The sequence below is a fragment of the Ips typographus genome, linkage group LG4 (genome assembly GCF_016097725.1).
Source record: "Ips typographus isolate SLU linkage group LG4, UJ_Ityp_2.0, whole genome shotgun sequence".
Classification (NCBI taxonomy): Eukaryota; Metazoa; Arthropoda; class Insecta; order Coleoptera; family Curculionidae; genus Ips; species Ips typographus.
The window spans coordinates 12,171,282-12,183,750 of record NC_138425.1 but is presented as its reverse complement, the minus strand read 5'-3'; the positions used below and the strand labels follow the sequence as shown (position 1 = coordinate 12,183,750).

Genomic DNA, 12,469 nt, shown 5'->3' with positions numbered 1-12,469 from the left:
GCATTTGTTTGTATTGTGGAAATTGAGTTTTTCGATGATTAAATTAATTTTTAAGGTTTAAAGTCAAGACTTGGGATTACTTGCCAAAATAATTTTTGTTTGCTATTATATATTGTTGTTTATATGTTTATTGTTCTAGTGAAAGTGGAGTTTGTGTTCATTTTATTGTGTTATCACTATTGTTATTGTTCCTTCATTGTTCTATAATTTGTGGTTGGTTTTTTAACTTAAATTCTATTGCCTCTACAATATGCCGTCCACTGGTTGTTTGCCAAATTTCTAAAAGCAATTTGGTGAAAGGCCCAAAAGTGTCAGTCTTTTACTTTCCAAAAGACCCTGCTCGAACCCAACAGTGGTTGAAAGCTTTGAAGTGGAATGATTTTACTCCAACACAATACTCAGTGGTAAGTACAATATGCTTTCTCATTCAGTAAACTTATTGCCTCTTACATACATAGGTATGTGAGTTACATTTTGAGGCCGCCTGCATTTTGAGAGCAACAAAGGTTTACTCTGAAGAAACAGGACAGCTTTTAGAAGTTCTATTGGCACATTTACATTTTAAAAGAAAGGTCTTGGTAATAATATAAAACCCATTTACCAGTTTTGCTTACCTAGATTCAAGGATTTCCAAATTTTCTTTGATTGAGCAGTTTTTACATTAGTTTGTTGTACTTTCCAAGACAAAAGGTTCTAACCAAACTTGCTTTGGCTGGACTTTATTGGATATAAAAAGCCATATCTATACATATCTGGATCAGGAATGAAGCGTTCTTTGATTTTTCACTCACAACTTCTAATCAACTACACGAAAAAATAAAAAAAAACATATTTTCTACTGCATCTCCATAGGTTTGTGTACAAAAAAAAATCCGATAACGCCGCCATTAAAAGTGACATTCTAGGCTTTCTTGTAAAGAAGGCGGTGATCAGAGACTTACCTTAATGGGTCTTTGATATGTATGTATCTATCCAGGGATATGGCACACAAATTCAGGATGCTGGCAGTGGAACACATGACGTCAAAGGCAATCCAAGTATCGCAAAATTTGCTACCAAATATCCAATAACCGAGCAGATCGTTTACTCCAGCAAATGTCATTACCTAAAAAAAGAAAAAAACAATTTACAATCACTAGGTTCGGTTATTCCTCTGTTTGCCAATCAGAAGTAAATCTGACAATTATCACGCGACTGCACGAATCGTACATAATGGAGGGTCACATGACAATTGTCAAATTTAAGTCTGTTTGGTCTAGCGTGGAAAGTATTTTCTAAATTTGTAGTTGCTAAAGCGTATAATGTTTCATCTCGCTTAGCTCACAAGTAATAGAAAAGGAACGCCAATTATTACGTCACTGCCACTACTGGGACAGTAGTAGCAGTGAGTAGTAGAGTTTTAAAATCGATTTAATAGTAGTTATTTTTCACTAGACCCAGCAGACTTAAATTTGATAATTGTCATGTGACACTCGATTGGGTACGATTAGCGCAGTCACGTGATAACTGTCAGATTATCTTCTGATCGGTGAAAAGAGCAATAACCGAATTTAGTTAACTGAACACACAATGAATTGGACTGATATATGAAACTAAAGTTGAACTGAAACTAATTGATTGTTCAATAACTCAGTTTTGTAAAACAAAATTTCTTACATCATCAACAAACAAAAACTAATAGTTTCAGTAAAGTAATATTCAAATTGGAGTGGCTGTTTATTTACTTAATATTTGATTTGTGCAACCGATCATTAATATTACGTGGTTTGTTTGTAGTTCAGCCAGTGCAGTGTTTCCCGATACTTTGGGTAAAGTGCAACGTAAATATGACGGAAGTGGTTTAACTTGCAATGAACTCGTTTTAAAGGAAAATTAATTACCAGAGAGGCTACGAACAGGTCCGCAATGGCCAACGAAGCTAGAAAAAGGTTGCCGATCCTTCGCAGTCCTCGATCCGTGTAAATGGCGATGCATACCAAAATATTGCCAGCCACCGACAGGAAGATCAACAAAGACAAGAACACTCCTGAAAGAAAATTGAAACTATATTTACGTTCTAATTAGTGCCGAGGCGATTGTAACGGCATCGGGAGTTTCTTTTGAAGTCGTTTCCAATTAAAAGGGAACAATACCCTTGAAGACGATGAAATTTCCACTTTCAAAGCACATCCGTGTAAATTTGTATAAGGACTCGTTTTGAATCGTTACAGGACTTACCTACTAAAAGTATTGACATCATGGTAACGGTGTCCTTGTCCGATGCATCCGTTTCGATAAGGGTGTCATTATCGTTAATAATCTGAAAAGAGAAGGAGATAAACTATTCAAATACAGTTTCTATGAAATTCTGTAAATGGCTGTTGGCCTAATTAAAATTTTCATTTCAAGTCACAGAGGCTCTATTTCTTGAGCTTTGTAAGTTGTTTACAGAACATTAAGCTTTTTTTATTACTACTTTTTTTCATGATTAGATTAGCAACCATTCTTGATTTCACACATTAATTACAGACAGATCTTTCCTCTATCTGTCCTAACAAAAATGTATCGGGCAGAATGACTGATGGACTGTCCAGTTTTCCCGATAACCGGAACATGGCAAATCTATCTTTCTTTTTCCCTTTAACAGTTATAATCTTTTTTGCCTTCTATTTTTGTACTTGGACCTTGGGGTTTTGTCTACCCTCCCCAATCAATTTATTATTCATTTAGCTTTCTGGGTATAGCAAAAAACTTTGCTTCGAGATAACCAATAACCCTGAAACATGGATAGAATCCAATTACTTTTCCGGTCGTAAAACATCCATAGTGTAATTTCGTTAAATTTCAAGAGTTATCTTTCAACTCCCGAGTTTTCCGGATTTAGGGAGGTCGGAGGCACACCTTTTTCTTTACACTTTTAATTTGCAAATTGAGTTCGAATCGGTACGCGAATGCAAATCCGGCAACGTCTTTCGATCCCGCGAATGGAATTAGTAATTTGCCTATTCCGTGCTGGGAATTATCGGATATACGATCAATTCGGTTTGCGAGAGTAAAACGGAGTTTTCAACACAAGATTCTGATTCTGAGCAGCTTAGAATTGAAAATCACTCTGAAAACTTGCTGCTAAATGTTTTAGCTGTAAATAATGTCCTGACGTGAATAATAAACTAATGTTATCACTTAAAATACGAGCTACCTGTCCTAACACAAAACGTCTGGCTTTTATCTAACAACTGTAGCGAGAACCAACAGAAATGAAAAATTTATCCTTTATACCATTAATGATTCTTCTCATTGCTCATCGTAGGCGAGATTCCGTTGAAAATAAATTTATCTGCTTTTATAAATGGTCTTTTAGATAAATGGTTAGTTGTAACAAATCTTTTTATGATTTTTCTAGCGAATGGAAGCTGTGAGGGAGATGATTACCCAGATACTCTGGTTTTTCGTGGTTTGGTTCGATTTTTTTGGGTTTTTGAGGTAATTTTAACACATTTATCATTCGGGGTAATTTTTGTTCGGTCGTTGTGGACAAGTAAAGTTAGTTTATAGGTTAAATAATAGTTATCTAAACACTGTGGTGATGAATATTTGGTAAAATAGCCAAAATTCTTAACTATAAACTGTTTGTGCTATTCTTCCACAAACTATGGTACACACTGTGTTTGAATTTTAATGGGTAGTTTCAGATTGGTCAAAAAATCAGCTTGATCAATCAGAAACTACAGACTTCAAGCTTTTTCATATATAAAATAATCCGAAATACTAGTTTGATATGCTTATCGTAATTAATGACAAAGCTCATATAGCAAATCCATATCCTGTACACGATTTTATGCACGAAATGAAAGGAAATAATTTAATGGGCCTTTCTCGATTTGGTCCTCGCTAATGAAAAGTCAATACGATCATGAACGGCAACGTTGTGCAATAAAACTGCAAAAGCCGTAAACGATTCGAAAACCAAAGAGAACGCAGAAAAGCCAAATTAATTGGGATAACTCTGTTTAGTTTATCAATTTTGCGTGTTGTTTAAACATATTGAAATTATCGGATTAAATTATATTATTGATTGCGCCAGAGACACCGGGGAAAATTTGGAAAAACTCCTTAATTAATTTCATTAAAATTCAACCGATGGTACAAATTCATTAATTTGTTAAATTCCTTTGGTGGAGTGGGTGGATGAGAGGGTAGAATGGAAGCAACCCTCGACCTACTACAATATGCAGTGAAGCTGAAGTGTCGACGGCTCGGTGTTATTATTTAATGCAACTTAATGGATGTAATTAATGCAACAATGCAGTTTGATAATTAAAGTGTAAATATCAGCATCTGGCAATTAAGAGAGCAATTTAATCCTGAATACAGGCAGACGTTTGGGCTTAATTTATCATCATTATATCTAAGATTGGAGGGATGAATAGTATAAGAAAAATATGCTTTACTTTACTGTAATCTTATTCGCAAAAGGCTTTGCTGCTATTTTCTAAAGAAGAATTACAACCAACGGAAATCCCTGCAAAGTACAACGTTTACCTTGTCGAATGCATACTAAATCAAAGTTTACACCTCTATGCGTGTGAATGCGACACGTGAAACTTTTATAAGTTTGCGGTCGTACAAAGTAATCTGACTAGAACTGAATAATTGAAGGATTTCAGGCATGAGCAAACGAATGAAGCTCTGTTTTCTCGCAATTCTCCCACCTGTAGGTCACAACGTGTTGTTTAAAGTTATTTTCATCGAAAAAACAACAGTTTTCCAAGTCAATTTTCAGTGCGTAATTCGGCATGATATGATTGATTATTAGCTAATACAAGATGTGATTATATTGTAACGTCCTTAGTTTTTGTCCCAAGTAAGATGGATTACGGAATTTAGGACTTGGGATACACCAAACCCCAGTTTGGTAAGAAATATCATACGTTTCCGGCTTAATTAAGGTTAATCAATCATAAATAATGATTGACATTCATGACCAATCATTTTAAAAACATTCACTTGAGTAAGTTTTGCTTTAATTCAAATTTGATTTAAAATTTTTGTGGCCAGTGATGAGAATGACAGAAACAGTTTTAGTTTCTCTTCTGGAATATACAAACTGAGTATACTCTATTACGTACACATGACAAAGGCTTACTATAAAACTTGTTTTGTTGCAAACTTTTGGCCTTAAGCCTTTGAAGATGCGGCCTTTATGTTACTGACGGTAATTTCCATTACCTTAGGCAGAAATTTCTGACAGAGTGTACGAAGTGACTTTAAAAACTTTCACTTTGTCAGACTTTTTTAGAATTAAAATTGTAAACATTTCACTGCACAAAAACAGCAACAAAACTCTCTTATGAAAAGGTTGCCGTTGAAATATTAAAAATTTCCAGCTGACAGAGGAGTTTCACGAAACTGTCCCTATATTTTCTTTTAATATAAATGGTGCACAGCCTGTAATTTGATGGACATTTAATTACTTTTCTATTCACTTTAAAGACAGCCGCAACCATTGGAAGCAAACTATTAAAGCAAAATGAATTGCACCTCAATAAAACTTGAAAATTGAAAGGAATAGTCTGGAATTAAGTTTGAAACAATTCGTCGCTATTATATAACTGAAACCACGTGCCTTTAAGTGCCTTACCTTGGGAATTAACGTGAAATTGAAGTTTTAGTTTACTTTTAATTATCGTTCTTCATCGAGACACAGCATACTTTACTGGGGTATTATTTGTTTGCTAAAACAAAAATTGAAACAGATTTTTGCCGTTCTCACCTTTAATTCCAATTTGTTATGCAAAACAATGCATTTTGACAGAAAATATTTCAGATGGCTACAGCTTAGCAAACACTTTGTCTAGATCGTTTGCAACAAGAAACGCTATTTGTTAAGCAAAGTTTTACAAGGCTAAGACCTAAAAGAGTGCGAACAAAGTTCGAAAAGAACTCGACTTTATGGCAGGGATAATGCAAGCGAAACGTCGCTTTTAACATTGGCTCGACAAGAAATTTCTCATAAGACTTAATGAATTCTGACGTTCCCGAGTCTCTCCCAGTTTTATACTAGATATTCAGCCAATTTGAATGCGCATTCTTCCTCGCCAGCCAGTTAAAAAGATTTTCCTATCTTTTATAATGCTCAGAACATATACGAATACGTTTATGCAACGAAGGCGAATGCGTTTTTAAAATGTGCATTTCATAAAAAAAGATCTGAACAAAAAGGTATGCATATGGCGTAAATCAAAGTTAGTTAACCTATTAAAAAGGTGTTATACTTTAAAAGCTTGGATTTGATTTCTAAAACCAAACTTTAATTTAAAAATTTGTTGGTCCAATTTGGTTAATCAACCATTGACCCTTACTAGCACGTTGTCATAACTACAGCCATTTATTGGGTTTAACGGATTATAATTTCATTATAAGCTTTCCTCACAAAAAGACAATCTGTAACTTAAATTACGAACGTAATTTTCAATCAAAACAACCAACTTTAGTTATACACTGTTCATATTCAGAACTGTCCGGATTGGACTTTTGGGATATCACAAAGTGTACAATTTGAGTTGGAACTACCTACACGTCAAATTGCATAGAAAGTTGGGAGAAACTCGTCATGTTTGAGCTTATTAGGACTTATGTTATTAGAGAACTTGTCTAAAATTAAGCTTTTGAGGTAAATATATTCAGGCAAACATGAAAATTCCACATCTCGGGCTTGTAGTAGAGCAATTACCAGAGATGAGAGGGTTTTTAACTAAACTAGTAATGATTAACATTGTATAGTGTGATAATTGCAAAAGTATCGCACACATTTGCCGCGCGATTTAAAGGTTAAAGTCACAAGTAAAATATTTGTTAAAATAGATACCAGGCTATCACGTAATTCAGTGGCTTGATTGTACTAGTCAGTCGCTTTCTTTCAAGTTAATTAACGGAAACGCAAGAAAAACAACGTTTTATTGACCAACTTAATAGGATGAGTAGCTACACATAATTAATTTGCTCGATACACCCATAATATACACGTTTAGTTGGGTAGAGTGTAAACAAACCAAACTCAATAGCCTACAGGCTATTATATTATCGACAACTGCCCTTGTAGTTTAGTGTGCTTAACTGCTTAATGTCCTGTAATGGATGCCAATACAAGGAATGCCCATCAGGAAAAGGAGATTTTACTTAAATGTCGTCAAGTAAGTACTAAAGCAGCCTTGCTATATCTTGTGACATTTTTAACATAACTTGACAACATTGTTTTTGACTTTTCTAGATTTTCATCTGCATGGGACCGGTTCTAATCACTATAAGTTTGGGAATGGCTGAAGGTTATTCTGCTATTTTGTTGCCCCAACTCGAAAGTGATTACGATTGGGATATTAACACTGAACTCTCTTCATGGATTGGTGATAATAACCAACCAAAGTAACTTAATTTGATTGAATGATAATTTTACAGCTTCTATTGCAACGTTGCCGATGTCGTTGGGGTGTGTTTTGGGCGGGTGGCTTATGGAAGTGATAGGAAGGAAAACTTTACAATTAGCAACCTGCCTCCCTAATTTGATTGGATGGCTTATGATTGCCTTCACCGGTCATAATGTGAGTTTGTTGCTAACTGGTAGATTTTTAACAGGTTAGTATTGAAAATAAAGTATAATCTGTTGTTTATTAAAACAATAGGAAATTCTGGGTATTGACACAACAAGGGAAAACATTACAAAACCAGGGCAATAATTTAATTAAATTACAATGAAACTGTGTTGTTTTCGAATGTTTATCACATCTAAATAACGGTAACAAAAATAATAACCCCACACAGTACAGCCAAATTGAATTAAGTCCACTGATGGCAAAAACCTTCTGGAATTGATACACTAGTAAATTGAATTTTCCGCGCCGAAAAGCCCTTATCGCTTGTTGATCCAAGAGCGATATTGCCGCCCTTAACCCTTGTTTTGTTTTTTTCGTTTGCCCTCAACCAGTTCGTTAAAGGCAGTTTCTAAAAAGAGATGTTAATCAGCCCACACACACAGAGGTGAATGTAACAGCCATTTAATTAAAAACAAATGACAAATTACTTACTTTTAATTACAAAATTATAACATTTCAGGTATGTGTGTTGGAGTTCTCGGTCCTGTTCTTCAGGTATACGTGGCAGAGACTTCCGATCCTAAGTTTCGCGGTTTTTTGTTGCCCAGCGTCTCTCTGGCCCTTAATTTTGGCATCGCTTTGGCCCATTTGCTCGGAACATATTTCCATTGGACATTTGTCGCTATGCTCGCTTGCGTTTGTCCAGTTGCCTGTTTCGTTTTGATGCTTTTTGTGCCGGAATCCCCCACGTTCTTGATTAAGCGCGGTAAAATTGGTCAAGCTGTTGAAGGATTTTTATGGTAGTTTATTACTAAGTTTTTGTCAGAGATCTCAAAAAAGTGTAATTGTAGGTTCAGAGGAGACTCTACAGAAAGTGGAAGGGAGTTGGAAATACTGAAAACCAAACAGCTGGAAGAGGCAAGCCTTCCGAAGAAGACGTTTATGGATTATTTAAAAATATTTCTTCTGCCAGAATTTAACCGTCCTTTGTTGGTGTTAGGGGTGTTTTTTACTACCATGCAATTGTCAGGTAGCAACCCTATAGCGTTTTACACCATCAACATCCTTAGAGAAGTCTTGAAAGGCTCATTCAATCCGTACACTTCCATGTTGATAATGGACGCAGTTCGAGTGGTTTCAGCTATATTAGGATGTTTCGGATTGCGATACATGAAAAGACGTACTCTAATGGTGATTAGCTGTTCGGGAAGTATACTTTTCCTACTAACTTTGAGCCTATACTCTTGGTTTGACATCAATCAAGCTGGCATAGCAGTAGTGGCGCTTGTAGGGTACATTTTATTCTCCAACGCCGGTTTGCTCCCTCTTCCTTATTCAATGAGTGGAGAGTTATTTGCGCAATCCTGTAGAGGTTTAGGTAGTGGTTTAGTGGTCCTGTATAATATGGCACTTATGTTTATTCTGGTGAAAATCACTCCTTGGTTGTTCGATGTGTTTCAAGTTTGGGGAGCATTTGGTCTTTTTGGTGTATGCTGTGCTGTAGGTATGATGGTTTTGATACGAATTCTTCCCGAAACTAAAGATAAACCACTGCATGAAATTGAAGATTACTTTAAAAAATAAAAAAAACAGGGTCACGCATTATGTCAATTCTGATGAAACTGTGATAAGTAAAGAAATTATATACTTTAGTTACATTCAAAAGTCTATTAATCTTTACCAATAAAACTAACAACTTGCTTATGAATTTTGAGTGGCACCTTTAGCGGTAAATGTTTTGTTGGTTTACAACACACTCGTAAATATCGGTAATTCAAGTGAAAACGACGTTTTACCCCTTCTATAAAAGCAGAAAATCCCATTTAAATTGGATCGTATGTTAGATATTTGATAGGGTAAGATTCGAAAGTAAATCGTCCATATACTCTTGTAAGGTTTAATTTTCAAAGCCTATTTAGGTCTCCCATTACCTTAAACAAATCCGTCCTTTACAGGGTTGGAGATGGGGGTGAGCATTCTTTCTCCCTTGAGCTGCAAACTTTTTCAAGTTGGCTCGGTCCATTCTAACGAACTCTAATGAGTTAATCAACCTTGAACAGTCTGCCTAACGTATTTGCGGCGTTAATAATATTACTGTTCGAAAGTTTCCTAGTTAAAACTTCATTACGGTTCGGGCCGGTGTTTTAGCGTTTTATTTATGACATCAATTAGCTTTTATAAATTTAGCCGACCGGGAATTTTAATGGAAACCGGATTAAGTGATGCAGATGCAGCAGTCATCATCGATTCCAGTTTTAGTGGGCTGTTTTGTAAAGGGCGATACCGATCAAACTATGCTAACTAGTTAAGCTCTCGTACGTCAGGACATGACCAAACCCGAGAATCTGGTGGTTTCGAGTTAAATCAATTTCTAAAGGATTATTATGAATGGTCGAGCACACCTCTTCTTTGACGACGGGTCGTAATTTTGTTAACTAAACCACGCTCGTGTTATCCATCGATTTTTCAGACCCCCTTCAGGTTAAAATTTGCGGTTCGTTGTTATCCCCAACACACAAATTTAAATCAGGTATAAACACAAATATGAACGTTTAATTAACTTCCCTTCATCATTATTACCAAGCTTCAATCTCCATTCTAGGAATTGTGGGGGTGTGCAGTTAAATCTGAACGAGTCCTCTACTAGTCGGGGAGCAAATGATTTATGATTACGCCCGCGAGCCACACAAAAGAAGTTTTCCATTTGGCACTTAAATCGACGCTTATCCATAATGGAGGAGAAGAGATCGGGCTAAAACGCCTTAAGCTGGAGCAACAAACTCTCTTTCCTTTTTCGGTCCTCTCTGTTGTTGGCATTGTGCGAAATTTAAAAGGGGGTTCCCGCGAGGCTTCCAGTTTGTCACTGGGATAATGGCATCAGTTAGTTTCGGTGTCTACTTTGACGTTAACAGAGTTGGATTTTAACTACAAAGTCAAGATGTGAACAATTGGTTGGTTTATAACTACTGTTAAAACCTTTAGTAAGCTTTAAAGCAGAAAAACTCTTTACTAGTTGAATTTGAATGATTAATCTTAAGTTCTTTCTGCAACTTGGTGTTAGGTAACAATTAAGTTAGAAACCTCCTTAATTTAGTGCTTCTATTGGTGCATTTAAACTAATAATAAACAAATTTTGTGGTTAAAAGCGGATTTAAACCTAGAAACGTACATAAGTGTAAACTGATAGGCTATCAGGACAATTTTCCGGCCGGACGATCGTGACCCGTTTTAGGGCTCTCGATGCGGCTCAAACTGGGTGACATATCCATCCAGAGAGTTTATAGTTTATGCAAGAGATAACCCAGTTTCGCAAACAAGTGGGGTCGGCATCAACTAAATATGAAACGCCGTGTGTATAATATCGTATCGACAATAGAGGGACGTGCCTTAACCTTAACCCAATTTGCATTTGATTAAAGGCTCACTTATTGTTTATCTGCCCGGGAGTATGCGAGATTTATCCTGCCGCAGTTATTGTTTTTGGCCCCTTAAAGTCAGCCCTTGTATTAGGATAATGAATTAGTTACGAATTCCCTGTAGATACTCCCTATCCCCACTTATTCTCCATAGTCTGGGTACATGGAGTTGATACATAAAGGTTCATTATTCAAACTGTCGTAAAGACAACATTCCAGTTTCAGGTATTTAGTTTTTCCCTAATTTATAGCGGATTATATAGCAATTGAAACTGATTTTAATTAGGTATGTACAGGGTGCTGCATTTTCGATGGTTTTACGGGGTACAGAGAAAACGGTAATACATCGAAAAAAAGTAGCATACGTGTTCTGATCTCTTTTTCTGAGCTGAGATGACTGGCGAAAAGTGGACGCCGCAAACTTCTTTTGTTTCAAAGATACGGGGGGGGGGGCTTTTGAAAATTGGTCGTTTTGGAACCTCCCCTGTATTTCATTTGCTATTAAAGTTATTAAAAAAGGAAAAACGGTTTCCGGTAGAAGTTTTGACGTAGAATCCAATGGCGTAGTCAGTTTTTTTCTATTACGTTTAGTTTCTGACATATGACAGTAAGTTATATTTTTTTAAATGGAACACCCTATATATTTTTAGTTAATTTAATTCTGTTGATTTTTACTTTTTCAACGGTGCATTAAAACATATAAGTTTGTAAACGTTAATCTTGGTAATTAGAAAAAAAGCGTTTCCTTAACAAAAAAGTACTAAATAATATGTATAAAAATACCCAGTCGAAACAAAATTTGGCTATGTTCTTATTAACATGTTACATGTCGTTTATAAACAGTTTTTTCAACTTCTACCTTAAAAATAGTAGAAAATAGAAATGGCCACTTTTCTTATTAACGTGACGGTAGAACTGTTTGTAATTTAGATTTTTAATAAGATTTATTAAAAATATTTAATTTTCTGATGTGTTAGTTTATATGATTTCCGATTTTGTTTGGTATTTTAGATTTTGCCTTTTTTTAGCTTAGCAAAGGTTTTTTTTTAAAATAACAGGATTAACCTCTACAAACTTATATGTTGTAATACACCGTTGAAAAGGTAAAAATCAACAGAATTAAATGACGTAAAAAAATATAGGATGTTCCATTTAAAAAAATGTAACTTACTGTCATATGTCAGAAACTAAACGGAATAGAAAAAAACTGACTACGCCATTGGATTCTACATGAAAACTACTACCGGGAACCGTTCTTCCTTTTTTGATAACTTTAAGAGCAACTGAAATTCAGAAGAGGTTCAAAAATTACCAATTTTCGAAAACCCCCCGTATCTTTGAAAAAAAGAAGTTTGCGCCGCCCACTTTTCGCCAGTCATCTCAGCTCAGAAAAAGAGATCAGAACACGTATGCTACTTTTTTTCTATCTATTACCGTTTTCTCTGTACCCCGTAAAACCATCGAAAATGCAGCACCCAGTCCATT

General features: G+C 35.5%; 2 protein-coding genes across 3 annotated transcripts in view; one reads left to right on the top strand and one right to left on the bottom strand.

Moving 5' to 3' along the window:
- LOC145727459 (dopamine receptor 1-like) overlaps nucleotides 1-12,469 on the bottom strand; it is a 55,898-nt gene that overhangs the window by 5,075 nt on the left and 38,354 nt on the right. For both annotated transcript variants that reach the window (XM_081977023.1, XM_081977024.1), the window contains 3 exons: nucleotides 2,218-2,299; nucleotides 1,881-2,026; nucleotides 942-1,105 (listed from right to left, as the gene is read on the bottom strand). In XM_081977023.1, the coding sequence (XP_081833149.1) occupies nucleotides 942-1,105; nucleotides 1,881-2,026; nucleotides 2,218-2,299 (392 nt within the window). The remainder of the gene's footprint in view (nucleotides 1-941; nucleotides 1,106-1,880; nucleotides 2,027-2,217; nucleotides 2,300-12,469) is intronic.
- Nucleotides 6,863-9,226, top strand: LOC145727457 (facilitated trehalose transporter Tret1-2 homolog). The gene is made up of 5 exons (XM_081977021.1): nucleotides 6,863-7,172; nucleotides 7,250-7,382; nucleotides 7,435-7,611; nucleotides 8,089-8,368; nucleotides 8,420-9,226. The coding sequence occupies exons 1-5, from the start codon at nucleotides 7,113-7,115 to the stop codon at nucleotides 9,150-9,152; spliced, it is 1,383 nt and encodes a 460-aa protein (XP_081833147.1). The 5' UTR covers nucleotides 6,863-7,112; the 3' UTR covers nucleotides 9,153-9,226.

Excerpts from the sequence above, each read along its gene's own strand:
- LOC145727457 (XM_081977021.1), top strand. The coding sequence starts at position 7,113 with ATGGATGCCAATACAAGGAATGCCCATCAGGAAAAGGAGATTTTACTT. Across the intron at positions 7,173-7,249 it reads TTTTACTTAAATGTCGTCAA|ATTTTCATCTGCATGGGACC; the intron begins GTAAGTACTAAA and ends TGACTTTTCTAG. Across the intron at positions 8,369-8,419 it reads GCTGTTGAAGGATTTTTATG|GTTCAGAGGAGACTCTACAG; the intron begins GTAGTTTATTAC and ends GTGTAATTGTAG.